General features: G+C 51.6%; 1 protein-coding gene across 2 annotated transcripts in view; it reads left to right on the forward strand.

Moving 5' to 3' along the window:
* Window positions 1-12,638, forward strand: part of MARCO (macrophage receptor with collagenous structure) — a 189,820-nt gene extending 177,182 nt beyond the window's left edge. For both annotated transcript variants that reach the window (XM_075318730.1, XM_075318731.1), the window contains 3 exons: window positions 1,588-1,677; window positions 1,815-1,982; window positions 12,436-12,638. In XM_075318730.1, coding sequence (XP_075174845.1) covers window positions 1,588-1,677; window positions 1,815-1,982; window positions 12,436-12,566 — 389 coding nt within the window. In that variant the 3' untranslated portion in view covers window positions 12,567-12,638. The remainder of the gene's footprint in view (window positions 1-1,587; window positions 1,678-1,814; window positions 1,983-12,435) is intronic.
* The last annotated feature ends 8,482 nt before the right edge of the window (window positions 12,639-21,120 follow it).

Consider the following 21,120-nt stretch of genomic DNA (forward strand, 5'->3'; position numbering starts at 1 on the left):
TGTGTCCTGTATACCCCGGGTGGTGTCAGTATACACTGGGGACCCATTACTCCGGGGCCCCACTGCTATGTGTCCTTTATACCCCGGGTGGTGTCAGTATACACTGGGGACCCATTACTCCGGGGCCCCACTGCTATGTGTCCTGTATACCCCGGGTGGTGTCAGTATACACTGGGGACCCATTACTCCGGGGCCCCACTGCTATGTGTCCTGTATACCCCGGGTGGTGTCAGTATACACTGGGGACCCATTACTCCGGGGCCCCACTGCTATGTGTCCTTTATACCCCGGGTGGTGTCAGTATACACTGGGGGCCCATTACTCCGGGGCCCCACTGCCATATGTCCTGTATACCCTGTGTGGTGTCAGTATACACTGGGGGCCCATTACTCCGGGGCCCCACTGCCATGTGTCCTGTATACCCTGTGTGGTGTCAGTATACACTGGGGACCCATTACTCCGGGGCCCCACTGCCATGTGTCCTGTATACCCTGTGTGGTGTCAGTATACACCGGGGGCCCATTACTCCGGGGCCCCACTGCCATGTGTCCTGTATACCCCGGGTGGTGTCAGTATACACTGGGGGCCCATTACTCCGGGGTACCACTGCCATGTGTCCTGTATACCCCGGGTGGTGTCAGTATACACTGGGGACCCATTACTCCGGGGCCCCACTGCCATGTGTCCTGTATACCCTGGGTGGTGTCAGTATACACTGGGGGCCCATTACTCCGGGGCCCAACTGCCATGTGTCCTGTATACCCTGTGTGGTGTCAGTATACACTGGGGACCCATTACTCCGGGGCCCCACTGCCATGTGTCCTGTATACCCTGTGTGGTGTCAGTATACACCGGGGGCCCATTACTCCGGGGCCCCACTGCCATGTGTCCTGTATACCCCGGGTGGTGTCAGTATACACTGGGGGCCCATTACTCCGGGGTACCACTGCCATGTGTCCTGTATACCCCGGGTGGTGTCAGTATACACTGGGGACCCATTACTCCGGGGCCCCACTGCCATGTGTCCTGTATACCCTGGGTGGTGTCAGTATACACTGGGGGCCCATTACTCCGGGGCCCCACTGCCATGTGTCCTGTATACCCTGGGTGGTGTCAGTATACACTGGGGGCCCATTACTCCGGGGCCCCACTGCCATGTGTCCTGTATACCCTGGATGGTGTCAGTATACACTGGGGGCCCATTACTCCGGGGCCCCACTGCCATATGTCCTGTATACCCTGTGTGGTGTCAGTATACACTGGGGGCCCATTACTCCGGGGCCCCACTGCCATGTGTCCTGTATACCCCGGGTGGTGTCAGTATACACTGGGGGCCCATTACTCCGGGGCCCCACTGCCATGTGTCCTGTATACCCCGGGTGGTGTCAGTATACACTGGGGGCCCATTACTCCGGGGCCCCACTGCCATGTGTCCTGTATACCCTGGGTGGTGTCAGTATACACTGGGGACCCATTACTCCGGGGCCCCACTGCCATGTGTCCTGTATACCCTGGGTGGTGTCAGTATACACTGGGGGCCCATTACTCCGGGGCCACAATTTCACATGTCTTCTGTTCCCTCCTCAGGGGGAAAAGGACTTCCTGGGGTAAAAGGAGAACGTGGTGTTCCTGGCGCTCCAGGCGCAAAGGGCGAGATGGGGTCCCCCGGCCAGCAAGGTAAGATCCCCCCCATACCTGAGAACAGCAATAATAGCCAATCACAGCGGGTAGAGACCCACTATCCTCCATGGGGGGCAGAGAGGGGTCGGCTGGGGGCGAGCACAGGAGCTTTTACTTGTGTCTTCTCCTCACAGGCTCCAACATTGTGCGAATCATTGGGGGGAGTCGAGGTCGTGTGGAAGTCAAACACAACGGAGAGTGGGGAACCATCTGTGATGACAGCTGGGACATGAACGATGGGAAAGTAGTGTGCCGCATGCTGGGGTACGCCAGGGTGGTGACCACCTTCACCGCCACTGCAGGTGAGCACACAGCTGCTGAAGACCATTCCAACCAGACTACAAAGGGTGTAAGGGGATACAGGCAGCCAACCCGCCATTACTGGGCAATCCACCGGCCACGTGTATCTGCAGAGCGGGGACCCACCTGCTTCACCATTCTGTGACCCGCGGAGTAGAGACTCCACACACCTAGTGATGGGTGAGGGTGCTCCATCCAGTATCCTTGTGCTCGGGCGCCATGCTCCACCAAACACGCAGGGACTGTCTGCCAATCACAGTTATGTCACATGTTAGCTCCCAGCATTACTGTCAATGGCCGCCGCATCACGTCATCAGGTCTACATGAGATACGGTGATGCCATGCTCAGCGCACTATACCTGTACATTCCCCCACACACAGTATGAAGTCGTCTCAGTACATTCCCCCCACACACAGTATGATGCCCCCACAGTACATTCCCCCCACACACAGTATGATGTCCCCACAGTACATTCCCCCCCACACACAGTATGATGTCATCACAGTACATTCCCCCATACACAGTATGAAGTCGTCTCAGTACATTCCCCCCACACACAGTATGATGTCCCCACAGTACATTCCCCCCACACACAGTATGATGTCCCCACAGTACATTCCCCCCCACACACAGTATGATGTCATCACAGTACATTCCCCCATACACAGTATGATGTCCTCACAGTACATTCCCTCACACACAGTATGATGTCCTCACAGTACATTCCCCCACACACAGTATAATGTCCTCACAGTACATTCCCCCCCACACAGTATGATGTCCTCACAGTACATTCCCCCCCACACAGTATGATGTCCTCACAGTACATTCCCCCCCACACAGTATGATGTCATCACAGTACATTCCCCCATACACAGTATGATGTCCTCACAGTACATTCCCTCACACACAGTATGATGTCCTCACAGTACATTCCCTCACACACAGTATGATGTCCTCACAGTACATTCCCCCACACACAGTATGATGTCCTCACAGTACATTCCCCCACACACAGTATGATGTCCTCACAGTACATTCCCCCATACACAGTATGATGTCCCCACAGTACATTCCCCCCACACACAGTATGATGCCCTCACAGTACATTCCCCCCACACACAGTATGATGCCCTCACAGTACACTCCCCTCACACACACAATATTTTCCCCACAGTACATTCTTCCCACACACAGTATGATGTCCCCACAGTACATTTCCCCCACACACAGTATAATGTCCTCACAGTACATTCCCCCACACACAGTATGATGTCCTCACTGTACATTCCTCCACACACAGTATGATGTCTTCACAGTACATTCCTCCACACACAGTATGATGTCTTCACAGTACATTTCCTCCACACACACAGTATAATGTCCTCACAGTACATTCCCCCACACACAGTATGATGTCCTCACAGTACATTCCCCCACACACAGTATGATGTCTTCACAGTACATTCCCCCACACACAGTATGATGTCCTCACAGTACATTCCCCCACACACAGTATGATGTCCCCACAGTATATTCCCCTCACACACAGTATGAAGTCGTCTCAGTACATTCCCCCCACACACAGTATGATGTCCTCACAGTACACTCCCCTCACACACACAATATTTTCCCCACAGTACATTCCCCCACACACAGTATGATGTCCTCACAGTTCACTCCCCTCACACACACAATATTTTCCCCACAGTACATTCTTCCCACACACAGTATGATGTCCTCACAGTACATTACCCCCACACACAGTATGATTTCCCCACAGTACATTCCCCCCACACAGTATGATGTCCCCACAGTACATTCCCCCACACACAGTATGATGTCCCCACAGTACATTCCCCCACACACAGTATGATGTCCTCACAGTACATTCCCCCCACACACAGAATGATGCCCCCACATTACATCCCCCCCCACGCAGTATGATGTCCTCACAGTACATTCCCCCCACACACAGTATGATGTCCTCACAGTACATACCCCCCACACACAGTATGATGTCCCCACAGTACATTCCCCCCAACGTAGTATGATGACCTCACAGTATATTCCCCCCACACACAGTATGATGTCCCCATAGTACATTCCCCCACACCCACATTATAATGTCCTCACAGTACATTTCCCCCCCACACACAGTATGATGTCTGCACGTATGATGTCTGCACAGTACATTCCCCCCACACACAGTACATTCCCCCATACACAGTATGATGTCCCCACAGTACATACCCCCACACACAGTATGATGTCCTCACAGTACATTTCCCCCCACGTAGTATGATGACCTCACAGTATATTCCCCCCACACACAGTATGATGTCCCCATAGTACATTCCCCCACACCCACATTATGATGTCCTCACAGTACATTTCCCCCCCACACACAGTATGATGTCTGCACGTATGATGTCTGCACAGTACATTCCCCCCACACACAGTACATTCCCCCATACACAGTATGATGTCCCCACAGTACATTCCCCTCACACACAGTATGATGTCCTCACAGTACATTCCCCTAACACACAGTATGATGTCCTCACAGTACATCCCCCCCCCCACAGTATGATGTCCCCACAGTACATTCCCCCCAGACACAGTATGATGTCCCCACAGTACATTCCCCACACACACAGTATGATGTCCTCACAGTACATTCCCCCCACACACAGTATGATGTCCCCACAGTACATATCCCCACACACAGTATGATGTCCCCACAGTACATTCCCCCACACACAGTATGATGTCCTGACAGTACATTCCCCCTATGTACAGTATGATGTCCTCACAGTACATTCCCCCATACACAGTATGATGTCCTCACAGTACATTCCCCTCACACACAGTATGATGTCCTCACAGTACATTACCCCCCCACACAGTATAATGTCCTCACAGTACATTCCCCCCCCACACAGTATAATGTCCTCACAGTACATTCCCCCCACACACAGTATGAAGTCTTCACAGTACATTCCCCCACACACAGTATGATGTCCTCACAGTACATTCCCCCCACTCACAGAATGATGCCCCCACATTGCATTCCCCCCCACACAGTATGATGTCCTCACAGTACATTCCCCCCACACAAAGTATGATGTCCTCACAGTACATTACCCCCACACACAGTATTATTTCCCCACAGTACATTCCCCCACTCACAGAATGATGCCCCCACAGTACATTCTCCCACACACAGTATGATGTCCTCACAGTACATTCCCCCCACACACAGTATGATGTCCTCACAGTACATACCCCCACACACAGTATGATGTCCCCACAGTACATTCCCCCACACAAACATTATGATATCCTCACAGTACATTCCCCCCACTCACAGAATGATGCCCCCACATTGCATTCCCCCCCACACAGTATGATGTCCTCACAGTACATTCCCCCCACACACAGTATGATGTCCCCACAGTACATCCCCCCACACACACATTATGATGTCCTCACAGTACATTTCCCCCCCACGCAGTATGATGACCTCACAGTACATTCCCCACACACACAGTACATTCCCCCATACACAGTATGATGTCCCCATAGTACATTCCCCTCACACACAGTATGATGTCCTCACAGTACATTCCCCTCACACACAGTATGATGTCCCCACAGTACATTCCCCCACACACAGTATGATGTCCTCACAGTACATTCCCCCCACACACAGTATGATGTCCTCACAGTACATTCCCCCCACACACAGTATGATGTCCCCACAGTACATTCCCCCACACACAGTATGATGTCCTCACAGTACATTCCCCCCACACACAGTATGATGTCCCCACAGTACATTCCCCCACACACAGTATGATGTCCTCACAGTACATTCCCCACACACACAGTATGATGTCCCCACAGTACATTCCCCCACACACAGTATGATGTCCTCACAGTACATTCCCCCCACACACAGTATGATGTCCCCACAGTACATTCCCCCACACACAGTATGATGTCCTCACAGTACATTCCCCCCACACACAGTATGATGTCCCCACAGTACATTCCCCCACACACAGTATGATGTCCTCACAGTACATTCCCCCCACACACAGAATGATGCCCCCACAGTACATTCCCCCACACAAACATTATGATGTCCTAACAGTACATTTCCCCCCACGTAGTATGATGACCTCACAGTATATTCCCCCCACACACAGTATGATGTCCCCATAGTACATTCCCCCACACACACATTATGATGTCCTCACAGTACATTTCCCCCACACACACAGTATGATGTCTGCACAGTACATTCCCCCCACACACAGTACATTCCCCCATACACAGTATGATGTCCCCACAGTACATTCCCCTCACACACAGTATGATGTCCTCACAGTACATTCCCCTAACACACAGTATGATGTCCTCACAGTACATTCCCCCCCACATAGTATGATGTCCCCACAGTACATTCCCCACACACACACTATGATGTCCCCACAGTACATTCCCCTCACACACAGTATGATGTCCTCACAGTACATTCCCCTAACACACAGTATGATGTCCCCACAGTACATTCCCCCCACACACAGTATGATGTTCTCACAGTACATTACCCCACTCAAAGTATAATGTCCTCACAGTACATTCCCCCCACACACAGTATAATGTCCTCACAGTACATTCCCCCCACACACAGTATGAGGTCTTCACAGTACATTCCCCCACACACAGTATGATGTCTTCACAGTACATTCCCCCACACACAGTATGATGTCCTCACAGTACATTCCCCCACACACAGTATGATGTCCTCACAGTACATTCCCCCCACACACAGAATGATGCCCCCACATTACATACCCCCACACACAGTATAATGTCCCCACAGTACATTCCCCCACACACAGTATGATGTCCTGACAGTACATCCCCCCTATGTACAGTATGATGTCCTCACAGTACATTCCCCCATACACAGTATGATGTCCTCACAGTACATTCCCCTCACACACAGTATGATGTCCTCACAGTACATTACCCCACACAAAGTATAATGTCCTCACAGTACATTCCCCCCACACACAGTATAATGTCCTCACAGTACATTCCCCCCCCACACAGTATGAGGTCTTCTAAGTACATTCCCCCCACAGACAGTATGATGTCCTCACAGTACATTCCCCCACACACAGTATGATGTCTTCACAGTACATTCCCCCACACACAGTATGATGTCCCCACAGTACATTCCCCCGCACACAGTATGATGTCCTCACAGTACATTCCCCCCACACACAGAATGATGCCCCCACATTACATTCCCCCCACACACAGTATGATGTCCTCACAGTACATTCCCCCCACACACAGTATGATGTCCTCACAGTACATTCCCCCCACACACAGTATGATGTCCCCACAGTACATTCCCCCACACAAACATTATGATGTCCTAACAGTACATTTCCCCCCACGTAGTATGATGACCTCACAGTATATTCCCCCCACACACAGTATGATGTCCCCATAGTACATTCCCCCACACACACATTATGATGTCCTCACAGTACATTTCCCCCACACACACAGTATGATGTCTGCACAGTACATTTCCCCCACACACAGTATGATGTCCTCACAGTACATTCCCCTCACACACAGTATGATGTTCTCACAGTACATTCCCCTCAAACACAGTATGATGTCCTCACAGTACATTCCCCCCACACACAGTACATTCCCCCATACACAGTATGATGTCCTCACAGTACATTCCCCTCACACACATTATGATGTCCTCACAGTACATTCCCCTCACACACAGTATGATGTCCTCACAGTACATTCCCCTCACACAGTATGATGTCTGCACAGTACATTCCCCCCACACACAGTACATTCCCCCATACACAGTATGATGTCCTCACAGTACATTCCCCTCACACACAGTATGATGTCCTCACAGTACATTCCCCCCACACACAGTATGATGTCCTCACAGTACATTCCCCCCACACACAGTATGATGTCCCCACGGTACATTCCCCCCACACACACTATGATGTCCTCACAGTACATTCCCCCCATTCACAGTATGATGCCCCCACATTACATTCCCCCCACACACAGTATGATGTCCTCACAGTACATTCCCCCCACACACAGAAAGATGTCCCCACAGTACATTCCACACACACACACATTATGATGTCCTCACAGTACATTTCCCCCCCACACAGTATGATGACCTCACAGTACATTCCCCCCACACACAGTATGATGTCCCCACAGTACATTCCCTTACACACAGTATGATTTCCTTACAGTACATTCCCCCCACACACAGTATGATTTCCTTACAGTACATTCCCCCCATTCACAGTATGATGTCCTCACAGTACATTCCCCCCACACACAGTATGATGTCCCTACAGTACATTCCCCCACACACACATTATGATGTCCTCACAGTACATTCCCCCACACACACAGTATGATGACCTCACTGTACATTTCGCCACACACAGTATGATGTCCCCACAGTATATTCCCCCCACACACAGTATGATGTCCCCACAGTACATTCCCCCCACACACAGTATGATGTCCCCACAGTACATTCCCCCACACACACATTATGATGTCCTCACAGTACATTCCCCCCACACACAGAATGATGTCTGCACAGTACATTCCCCCCACACACAGTATGATGTCCCCACAGCACATTCCCCCACACAGTATGATGTCCTCACAGTACATTTCCTCCACACACAGTATGGTGACCCCACAGTACATTTACCCCACACACAGTATGATGTCCCCACAGTACATTTCCCCTACACACAGTATGATGTCCCCACAGAACATTCCCCCACACACAGTATGATGTCCCCACCGTACATTCCCCCACACACAGTATGATGTCCCCACAATACTTTCCCCACACACAGTATGATGTCCCCACAGTACATTCCCCCACACACAGTATGATGTCCCCACAGTACATTCTCCCACACACAATGTTTTCCCCACAGTACATTCCCCCCACACACAGTATGATGTCCCCACAGTACATTCCCCCACACACAGTATGACGTCCCCACAGAACAAAATAATAATGAATTTGGGTCATACCCCTTACCTCCTGGGACAGTCTTGCTAGATTCCAGTTGCTTGGGAAGTTGGGTAATACCCCTGACATCCTGGGATAGTCCTGCTTGTTTTTGGTTGGTTGGGAAGTTGGGTCATATCCCTGACCTCATGGGAAAGTCCTGCTTGATTCGGGTTTGTTGGGAAGCAGGGTCTTACCCATGACCTCCTGGGACAACCTTGCTGGATTCGGGTTGTTTGGGAAGTTGGGTCATACCCCTTATGTGCCGCCCCGTGCTCGGCGGTAGCCGAGCTGCTCGGGTCCGGACCTTCAGTGGGTGGTTCGAGGGTCTCCGAACCTGGGGGTCCCACGGTCACTCCGATTTAAAAGGGGTTGGCGGTTTGGGGATGTAGGTGTACGGCCGGAGCCGTGTTTAAGTTCATGACGCCACCCATGGGATGTGGTGAAGGTTGACACCACCGCTGCAGTTACGGGGCTTCCGGGGGAGATGTTGCGCAGAAAGTTGTTAACTCCTCCGTGGGATGGTGGCCCCGGGACCCGTTGGGGGGGTAGTTGGGCGGTGCAGGGAGATGGGCGGCTGGAGGGCACTGATGTACTCACTATTAGTAAACACACACGAGTCTCTGGTAAACCAGAGCCGGCTGCAGTCTGGTCCCCCACCCGGTTGGTGGTCTCTGCCTTTCTCCTGCACCTGTTTGTGTGATGGTGGACTACCTGCGCTTGTAACTACAGGAGTCCGCTCCCCGGCTTGTGGTCGCCTAAGGAACCCTTTGCCCGCAGACACTGACCCGTGGGATCTCACTGCCGTTGTGGTGGCTTTCTATCCCCCTCATTGGGCTGTTGTCATCAGTCGGGACTTTGGGTGGGACAGAACCTATAGTCCTGGCCGCAATCAGTTAATTAGCTAGCCCCCAGTAGCTTCTGGACCTAGCTTCAGGGTCTGAGTACCCCCCTTTGTGCTCCAGTTTCCGAGTCGGTTCCCCGGGTCGGTACCGGCGGGTCACTACCCTGTCCCGGTCCACCACGGTTCCACCGAGCTGTCTTCCCGGCTCCTGCAGGCAGAGGCCTCCGTCTGCCTCCTAGCCAAAGGCGCCCGGGCTTCTACCCTGGCACCTGTCAGTCTGCTACAGGCCTGTCACACAGGCCTGACCTCCTCCACTGAACTTGCCAAATCAACAACTGTCTTTTCCCACCTCAGGCCATCCGAACTCCTCGGTGGCCGTGTCCAACCGCCTAGCTCCGCCCGCTGGTGTGTCCATCAAGCACTGAGGGGGGTGATTAGGGTTTAAATGTTTGGCTGCTGTCACCTTGTTAGGGGACTGGTGTAATGCGGGGCCCTATCTGTGACTACCTGGTCCGGCCAGGGCGTCATACTTACATCCTAGGACAGTCCTGCTAGATTTGGGCTAGTTGGGAAGCTGGGTCTTACCCATGACCTCCTGGGACAGCCTTGCTGGATTTGGGTTTGTTGGAAAGTTGGGTCATACCACTGACCTCCTGGGACAGTCCTGCTGGATTCGGGTTGGTTGGGAAGTTAGGTCATACTCATGACCTCACGGGAAAGTCCTGCTGGATTCCGGTTTGTTGAGAAGTTGGGTCATACCCCTGACCTCCTGGAACAGCCTTGCTGGATTCGGATTGGTTGGGAAGTTGGGTCATACCCCTGACCTCCTGTGAGAGCCTTGCTGGATTCCGGTTAGTTGGGTAGTTGGGTCATACCCTTGACTTCCTGGAACAGTCCTGCTGTATTTAGATTGGTTGGGAAGTTGGGTCATACCCCTAACCTCCTGGGACAGTCCAGCTAGATTCGGGTTGGTTCGGCAGTTGGGTCATACCCCTGACCTCCGAGGATAGTCCTGCTAGATTCGGGTTGGTTGGGAAGTTGGGTCATACTCATGACCTCACGGGAAAGTACTGCTGGATTCCGGTTTGTTGAGAAGTTGGGTCATACCCCTGACCTCCTGTGACAGCCTTGCTGGATTCGGATTGGTTGGGAGGTTGGATCATACCCCTGACCTCCTGTGACAGCGTTGCTGGATTCTGGTTAGTTGGGTAGTTGGGTCTTACCCCTGACCTCCTGGGAAAGTCCTGCTGGATTTGGGTTTGTTGGGAAGCTGGGTCTTACCCATGACCTCCTGGGACAGCCTTGCTGGATTTGGGTTTGTTGGGAAGTTGCGTCATACCCCTGACCTCCTGGGACAGTCCTGCTGGATTCGGATTAGTTGGGAAGTTGGGTCATACCCCTGACCTCCTGTGAGAGCCTTGCTGGATTCCGGTTAGTTGGGTAGTTGGGTCATACCCCTGACTTCCTGGAACAGTCCTGCTGGATTTAGATTGGTTGGGAAGTTGGGTCGTACCCCTAACCTCCTGGGACAGTCCAGCTAGATTCGGGTTTGTTCGGAAGTTGAGTCATACCCCTGACCTCCGGGGATAGTCCTGCTAGATTCGGGTTGGTTGGGAAGTTGGGTCATACCCCTGACCTCCTGGACAGCCTTGCTGGATTCGGATTGGTTGGGAGGTTGGGTCATACCCCTGACCTCCTGGGACAGTCCTTCTGGATTCGGGTTTGTTGGGAAGCTGGGTCTTACCCATGACCTCCTGGGACAGCCTTGCTGGATTTGGGTTTGTTGGGAAGTTGGGTCATACCCCTGACTTCCTGGAACAGTCCTGCTGGATTTAGATTGGTTGGGAAGTTGGGTCATACCCCTAACCTCCTGGGAAAGTCCTGCTTGATTCGGGTTTGTTGGGAAGCTGGGCCTTACCCATGACCTCCTGGGACATCCTTGCTGGATTCGTGTTGGTTGGGAAGTTGGGTCATACTCATGACCTCACGGGAAAGTACTGCTGGATTCCGGTTTGTTGAGAAGTTGGGTCATACCCCTGACCTCCTGGGACAGCCTTGCTGGATTCGGATTGGTTGGGAGGTTGGGTCATACCCCTGAACTCCTGGGACAGTCCTGCTGGATTCGGGTTTGTTGGGAAGCTGGGTCTTACCCATGACCTCCTGGGACAGCCTTGCTGGATTTGGGTTTGTTGGGAAGTTGGGTCATACCCCTGACCTCCTGGGATAGTCCTGCTAGATTCGGGTTGGTTGGGAAGTTGGGTCATACCTCTGACCTCCTCGATAGTCCTGCTGGATTCGGGTTGGTTGGGAAGTTGGGTCATACCCCTGACCTCCGGGGATAGTCCTGCTGGATTCGGGTTGGTTGAGAAGTATGCTGGTGAGATGCTGCTGTACTACAAGCTGACCTCCTGCAGCAGCCCGGGCTCCCCAGATTAGATTTGGGAAGGGCTCATATGACTGGGGACATGACCCATGCTTTTTTTCATTCAGGAACTGGAAAGATCCTATTGGACGACGTTGACTGCTCCGGAAATGAAGCCAGTCTCCTGGACTGTAGAAAGTCAAACTGGGAAGCGCATAACTGCAGCCACAGCGAGGACGCCGGCGTGGAGTGTGCCTGAGAGACTACGGAAGACCTACAACCCCGTCTTAAAGGGATATTCCCACAAACACAACTATTTTCACGAGTAAATGCATGATTCCTATTAATACAGTGTGCAGCTGGTGTCTGTCGCTTCCCATCTCTATTTACCCCTTGGAGCAGCCGGCGTCCTATCATTATCTGCTAAAACTACATTTCCCAGCAGCACTTACTGCAGCCCCTCCCCCTCCAATGTGCTCTTCATAAGCTCCGCCTCCCATTCAGAAAAAATGAGTTCACACTCAGGCTAAGTGAAATCATACCTGCAACAGAATATATATATATATCCTGCATATATACTGTGAGCTGATACTGACATGAATTTCTCACCAGATGTCAGTAACAACCCATCCAATCCACTCAGGAAAGAAATCACCAGAGACATCCATCAATGATGTGTAATAATGAGAGACATCAGAGGGAAAAGTACTGAACACGCTACTGACATGTATGTAATACTTGGTACATTCTCCTTTGTGATAAAGCTCCAGACACATCCTGTATGGAGACACTAGTCACCTGCATTGCTCAGGTGGATTTTGGCCCATTCCTCCGCACACACTCCTCACATCCTGTATGGAGACACTAGTCGCCTGCATTGCTCAGGTGGATTTTGGCCCATTCTTCCGCACACGCTCCTCACATCCTGTATGGAGACACTAGTCACCTGCATTGCTCAGGTGGATTTTGGCCCATTCTTCCGCACACACTCCTCACATCCTGTATGGAGACACTAGTCGCCTGCATTGCTCAGGTGGATTTTGGCCCATTCTTCCGCACACACTCCTCACATTCTGTATGGAGACACTAGTCACCTGCATTGCTCAGGTGGATTTTGGCCCATTCTTCCGCACACACTCCTCACATTCTGTATGGAGACACTAGTCACCTGCATTGCTCAGGTGGATTTTGGCCCATTCTTCCGCACACACTCCTCACATCCTGTATGGAGACACTAGTCGCCTGCATTGCTCAGGTGGATTTTGGCCCATTCTTCCACACACACTCCTCACATCCTGTATGGAGACACTAGTCACCTGCATTGCTCGGGTGGATTTTGGCCCATTCTTCCGCACACACTCCTCACATCCTGTATGGAGACACTAGTCGCCTGCATTGCTCAGGTGGATTTTGGTCCATTCTTCCGCACACACTCCTCACATCCTGTATGGAGACACTAGTCGCCTGCATTGCTCAGGTGGATTTTGGCCCATTCTTCCACACACACTCCTCACATTCTGTATGGAGACACTAGTCGCCTGCATTGCTCAGGTGGATTTTGGCCCATTCTTCCGCACACACTCCTCACATCCTGTATGGAGACACTAGTCGCCTGCATTGCTCAGGTGGATTTTGGCCCATTCTTCCGCACACACTCCTCACATCCTGTATGGAGACACTAGTCGCCTGCATTGCTCAGGTGGATTTTGGCCCATTCTTCCGCACACACTCCTCACATTCTGTATGGAGACACTAGTCACCTGCATTGCTCAGGTGGATTTTGGCCCATTCTTCCGCACACACTCCTCACATCCTGTATGGAGACACTAGTCACCTGCATTGCTCGGGTGGATTTTGGCCCATTCTTCCGCACACACTCCTCACATCCTGTATGGAGACACTAGTCGCCTGCATTGCTCAGGTGGATTTTGGCCCATTCTTCCACACACACTCCTCACATCCTGTATGGAGACACTAGTCGCCTGCATTGCTCAGGTGGATTTTGGCCCATTCTTCCACACACACTCCTCACATCCTGTATGGAGACACTAGTCACCTGCATTGCTCAGGTGGATTTTGGCCCATTCTTCTGCACACACTCCTCACATCCTGTATGGAGACACTAGTCACCTGCATTGCTCAGGTGGATTTTGGCCCATTCTTCTGCACACACTCCTCACATCCTGTATGGAGACACTGGTCACCTGCATTGCTCAGGTGGATTTTGGCCCATTCTTCCGCACACACTCCTCACATCCTGTATGGAGACACTAGTCACCTGCATTGCTCAGGTGGATTTTGGCCATTCTTCCGCACACACGCCTCACATCCTGTATGGAGACACTAGTCACCTGCATTGCTCAGGTGGATTTTGGCCCATTCTTCCGCACACACGCCTCACATCCTGTATGGAGACACTAGTCACCTGCATTGCTCAGGTGGATTTTGGCCCATTCTTCCGCACACACTCCTCACATCCTGTATGGAGACACTAGTCGCCTGCATTGCTCAGGTGGATTTTCTACCATTCTTCCGCACACACTCCTCACATCCTGTATGGAGACACTAGTCGCCTGCATTGCTCAGGTGGATTTTGGTCCATTCTTCCGCACACACTCCTCACATCCTGTATGGAGACACTAGTCACCTGCATTGCTCAGGTGGATTTTGGCCATTCTTCCGCACACACTCCTCACATCCTGTATGGAGACACTAGTCACCTGCATTGCTCAGGTGGATTTTGGCCATTCTTCCGCACACACTCCTCACATCCTGTATGGAGACACTAGTCACCTGCATTGCTCAGGTGGATTTTGGCCCATTCTTCCGCACACACTCCTCACATCCTGTATGGAGACACTAGTCGCCTGCATTGCTCAGGTGGAGTTTGGCCCATTCTTCCGCACACACTCCTCACATCCTGTATGGAGACACTAGTCGCCTGCATTGCTCAGGTGGATTTTGGCCCATTCTTCCGCACACACTCCTCACATCCTGTATGGAGACACTAGTCGCCTGCATTGCTCAGGTGGATTTTGGCCATTCTTCCGCACACACTCCTCACATCCTGTATGGAGACACTAGTCACCTGCATTGCTCAGGTGGATTTTGGCCATTCTTCCGCACACACTCCTCACATCCTGTATGGAGACACTAGTCACCTGCATTGCTCAGGTGGATTTTGGCTCATTCTTCCGCACACACTCCTCACATCCTGTATGGAGACACTGGTCACCTGCATTGCTCAAGTGGATTTTGCTCCATTCTTCCGCACACACTCCTCACATCCTGTATGGAGACACTAGTCACCTGCATTGCTCAGGTGGATTTTGGTCCATTCTTCCGCACACACTCCTCACATCCTGTATGGAAACACTAGTCGCCTGCATTGCTCAGGTGGATTTTGGCCCATTCTTCCGCACACACACTCCTCACATCCTGTATGGAGACACTAGTCACCTGCATTGCTCAGGTGGATTTTGGCCCATTCTTCCGCACACACTCCTCACATCCTGTATGGAGACACTAGTCACCTGCATTGCTCAGGTGGATTTTCTCCCATTCTTCCGCACACTCCTCACATCCTGTATGGAGACACTAGTCGCCTGCATTGCTCAGGTGTATTTTGGCCCATTCTTCCGCACACACACTCCTCACATCCTGTATGGAGACACTAGTCGTCTGCATTGCTCAGGTGGATTTTGGCCCATTCTTCCGCACACACTCCTCACATCCTGTATGGAGACACTAGTCGCCTGCATTGCTCAGGTGGATTTTGGCCCATTCTTCCACACACACTCCTCACATCCTGTATGGAGACACTAGTCGCCTGCATTGCTCAGGTGGATTTTGGCCCATTCTTCCACACACACTCCTCACATCCTGTATGGAGACACTAGTCGTCTGCATTGCTCAGGTGGATTTTGGCCCATTCTTCCGCACACACTCCTCACATCCTGTATGGAGACACTAGTCACCTGCATTGCTCAGGTGGATTTTGGCCATTCTTCCGCACACACTATTCACATCCTGTATGGAGACACTGGTCACCTGCATTGCTCAGGTGGATTTTGGCCCATTCTTCTGCACACACTCCTCACATCCTGTATGGAGACACTAGTCACCTGCATTGCTCAGGTGGATTTTGGCCCATTCTTCCGCACACACTCCTCACATCCTGTATGGAGACACTAGTCGCCTGCATTGCTCAGGTGGATTTTGGCTCATTCTTCTGCACACACTCCTCACATCCTGTATGGAGACACTAGTCACCTGCATTGCTCAGGTGGATTTTGGTCCATTCTTCCGCACACACTCCTCACATCCTGTATGGAGACACTAGTCGCCTGCATTGCTCAGGTGGATTTTGGCCATTCTTCCGCACACACTCCTCACATCCTGTATGGAGACACTAGTCACCTGCATTGCTCAGGTGGATTTTGGTCCATTCTTCCGCACACACTCCTCACATCCTGTATGGAGACACTAGTCGCCTGCATTGCTCAGGTGGATTTTGGCCATTCTTCCGCACACACTCCTCACATCCTGTATGGAGACACTGGTCACCTGCATTGCTCAGGTGGATTTTCTCCCATTCTTCCGCACACTCCTCACATCCTGTATGGAGACACTAGTCGCCTGCATTGCTCAGGTGTATTTTGGCCCATTCTTCCGCACACACTCCTCACATCCTGTATGGAGACACTAGTCACCTGCATTGCTCAGGTGGATTTTGGCCCATTCTTCCACACACACTCCTCACATCCTGTATGGAGACACTAGTCGCCTGCATTGCTCAGGTGGATTTTGGCCCATTCTTCTGCACACACTCCTCACATCCTGTATGGAGACACTAGTCACCTGCATTGCTAAGGTGGATTTTGGCCCATTCTTCCGCACACACTCCTCACATCCTGTATGGAGACACTAGTCGCCTGCATTGCTCAGGTGGATTTTGGCCATTCTTCCGCACACACTCCTCACATCCTGTATGGAGACACTAGTCGCCTGCATTGCTCAGGTGGATTTTGGCCCATTCTTCCACACACACTCCTCACATCCTGTATGGAGACACTAGTCGCCTGCATTGCTCAGGTGGATTTTGGCCCATTCTTCCACACACACTCCTCACATCCTGTATGGAGATACTAGTCACCTGCATTGCTCAGGTGGATTTTGGCCCATTCTTCCGCACACAGTCCTCACATCCTGTATGGAGACACTAGTCGCCTGCATTGCTCAGGTGGATTTTGGCCCATTCTTCCGCACACACTCCTCACATCCTGTATGGAGACACTAGTCACCTGCATTGCTCGGGTGCATTTTGGCCCATTCTTCCGCACACACTCCTCACATCCTGTATGGAGACACTAGTCGCCTGCATTGCTCAGGTGGATTTTGGTCCATTCTTCCGCACACACTCCTCACATCCTGTATGGAGTCACTAGTTTCCTGCATTGCTCAGGTGGATTTTGGCCATTCTTCCGCACACACTCCTCACATCCTGTATGGAGACACTAGTCACCTGCATTGCTCAGGTGAATTTTGGTCCATTCTTCCGCACACACTCCTCACATCCTGTATGGAGACACTAGTCGCCTGCATTGCTCAGGTGGATTTTGGCCATTCTTCCGCACACACTCCTCACATCCTGTATGGAGACACTAGTCGCCTGCATTGCTCAGGTGGATTTTGGCCCATTCTTCCACACACACTCCTCACATCCTGTATGGAGACACTAGTCACCTGCATTGCTCGGGTGCATTTTGGCCCATTCTTCCGCACACACTCCTCACATCCTGTATGGAGACACTAGTCACCTGCATTGCTCAGGTGGATTTTGGCCCATTCTTCTGCACACACTCCTCACATCCTGTATGGAGACACTAGTCATCTGCATTGCTCAGGTGGATTTTGGCTCATTCTTCCGCACACACTCCTCACATCCTGTATGGAGACACTAGTCACCTGCATTGCTCAGGTGGATTTTGGCCATTCTTCCGCACACACGCCTCACATCCTGTATGGAGACACTAGTCGCCTGCATTGCTCAGGTGGATTTTGGCCCATTCTTCCGCACACACTCCTCACATCCTGTATGGAGACACTAGTCGCCTGCATTGCTCAGGTGGATTTTCTCCCATTCTTCCGCACACACTCCTCACATCCTGTATGGAGACACTAGTCGCCTGCATTGCTCAGGTGGATTTTGGTCCATTCTTCCGCACACACTCCTCACATCCTGTATAGAGACACTAGTCGCCTGCATTGCTCAGGTGGATTTTGGCCCATTCTTCCGCACACACTCCTCACATCCTGTATGGAGACACTAGTTACCTGCATTGCTCAGGTGGATTTTGGCCATTCTTCCGCACACACTCCTCACATCCTGTATGGAGACACTAGTCACCTGCATTGCTCAGGTGGATTTTCTCCCATTCTTCCGCACACACTCCTCACATCCTGTATAGAGACACTAGTCACCTGCATTGCTCAGGTGTATTTTGGCCCATTCTTCCACACACACTCCTCACATCCTGTATGGAGACACTAGTCACCTGCATTGCTCAGGTGTATTTTGGCCCATTCTTCCACACACACTCCTCACATCCTGTATGGAGACACTAGTCGCCTGCATTGCTCAGGTGGATTTTGGCCCATTCTTCCACACACACTCCTCACATCCTGTATGGAGACACTAGTCGCCTGCATTGCTCAGGTGTATTTTGGCCCATTCTTCCACACACACTCCTCACATCCTGTATGGAGACACTAGTCGCCTGCATTGCTCAGGTGGATTTTGGCCCATTCTTCTGCACACACTCCTCACATCCTGTATGGAGACACTAGTCACCTGCATTGCTAAGGTGGATTTTGGTCCATTCTTCCGCACACACTCCTCACATCCTGTATGGAGACACTAGTCGCCTGCATTGCTCAGGTGGATTTTGGCCATTCTTCCGCACACACTCCTCACATCCTGTATGGAGACACTAGTCGCCTGCATTGCTCAGGTGGATTTTGGCCCATTCTTCCACACACACTCCTCACATCCTGTATGGAGACACTAGTCGCCTGCATTGCTCAGGTGGATTTTGGCCCATTCTTCTGCACACACTCCTCACATCCTGTATGGAGACACTAGTCACCTGCATTGCTAAGGTGGATTTTGGTCCATTCTTCCGCACACACTCCTCACATCCTGTATGGAGACACTAGTCGCCTGCATTGCTCAGGTGGATTTTGGCCATTCTTCCGCACACACTCCTCACATCCTGTATGGAGACACTAGTCGCCTGCATTGCTCAGGTGGATTTTGGCCCATTCTTCCACACACACTCCTCACATCCTGTATGGAGACATTAGTCGCCTGCATTGCTCAGGTCGATTTTGGCCCATTCTTCCACACACACTCCTCACATCCTGTATGGAGACACTAGTCGCCTGCATTGCTCAGGTGGATTTTGGCCCATTCTTCCACACACACTCCTCACATCCTGTATGGAGACACTAGTCGCCTGCATTGCTCAGGTGGATTTTGGCCCATTCTTCTGCACACACTCCTCACATCCTGTATGGAGACACTAGTCACCTGCATTGCTAAGGTGGATTTTGGTCCATTCTTCCGCACACACTCCTCACATCCTGTATGGAGACACTAGTCGCCTGCATTGCTCAGGTGGATTTTGGCCATTCTTCCGCACACACTCCTCACATCCTGTATGGAGACACTAGTCGCCTGCATTGCTCAGGTGGATTTTGGCCCATTCTTCCACACACACTCCTCACATCCTGTATGGAGACATTAGTCGCCTGCATTGCTCAGGTCGATTTTGGCCCATTCTTCCACACACACTCCTCACATCCTGTATGGAGATACTAGTCACCTGCATTGCTCAGGTGGATTTTGGCCCATTCTTCCGCACACAGTCCTCACATCCTGTATGGAGACACTAGTCGCCTGCATTGCTCAGGTGGATTTTGGCCCATTCTTCCGCACACACTCCTCACATCCTGTATGGAGACACTAGTCACCTGCATTGCTCGGGTGCATTTTGGCCCATTCTTCCGCACACACTCCTCACATCCTGTATGGAGACACTAGTCGCCTGCATTGCTCAGGTGGATTTTGGTCCATTCTTCCGCACACACTCCTCACATCCTGTATGGAGTCACTAGTTTCCTACATTGCTCAGGTGGATTTTGGCCATTCTTCCGCACACACTCCTCACATCCTGTATGGAGACACTAGTCACCTGCATTGCTCAGGTGGATTTTGGTCCATTCTTCCGCACACACTCCTCACATCCTGTATGGAGACACTAGTCGCCTGCATTGCTCAGGTGGATTTTGGCCATTCTTCCGCACACACTCCTCACATCCTGTATGGAGACACTAGTCGCCTGCATTGCTCAGGTGGATTTTGGCCCATTCTTCCACACACACTCCTCACATCCTGTATGGAGACATTAGTCGCCTGCATTGCTCAGGTCGATTTTGGCCCATTCTTCCACACACACTCCTCACATCCTGTATGGAGACACTAGTCGCCTGCATTGCTCAGGTGGATTTTGGCCCATTCTTCCACACACACTCCTCACATCCTGTATGGAGACACTAGTCGCCTGCATTGCTCAGGTGGATTTTGGCCCATTCTTCTGCACACACTCCTCACATCCTGTATGGAGACACTAGTCACCTGCATTGCTAAGGTGGATTTTGGTCCATTCTTCCGCACACACTCCTCACATCCTGTATGGAGACACTAGTCGCCTGCATTGCTCAGGTGGATTTTGGCCATTCTTCCGCACACA

This window comes from Anomaloglossus baeobatrachus, chromosome 7, assembly GCF_048569485.1.
Source record: "Anomaloglossus baeobatrachus isolate aAnoBae1 chromosome 7, aAnoBae1.hap1, whole genome shotgun sequence".
In the NCBI taxonomy this organism is placed as follows: Eukaryota; Metazoa; Chordata; class Amphibia; order Anura; family Aromobatidae; genus Anomaloglossus; species Anomaloglossus baeobatrachus.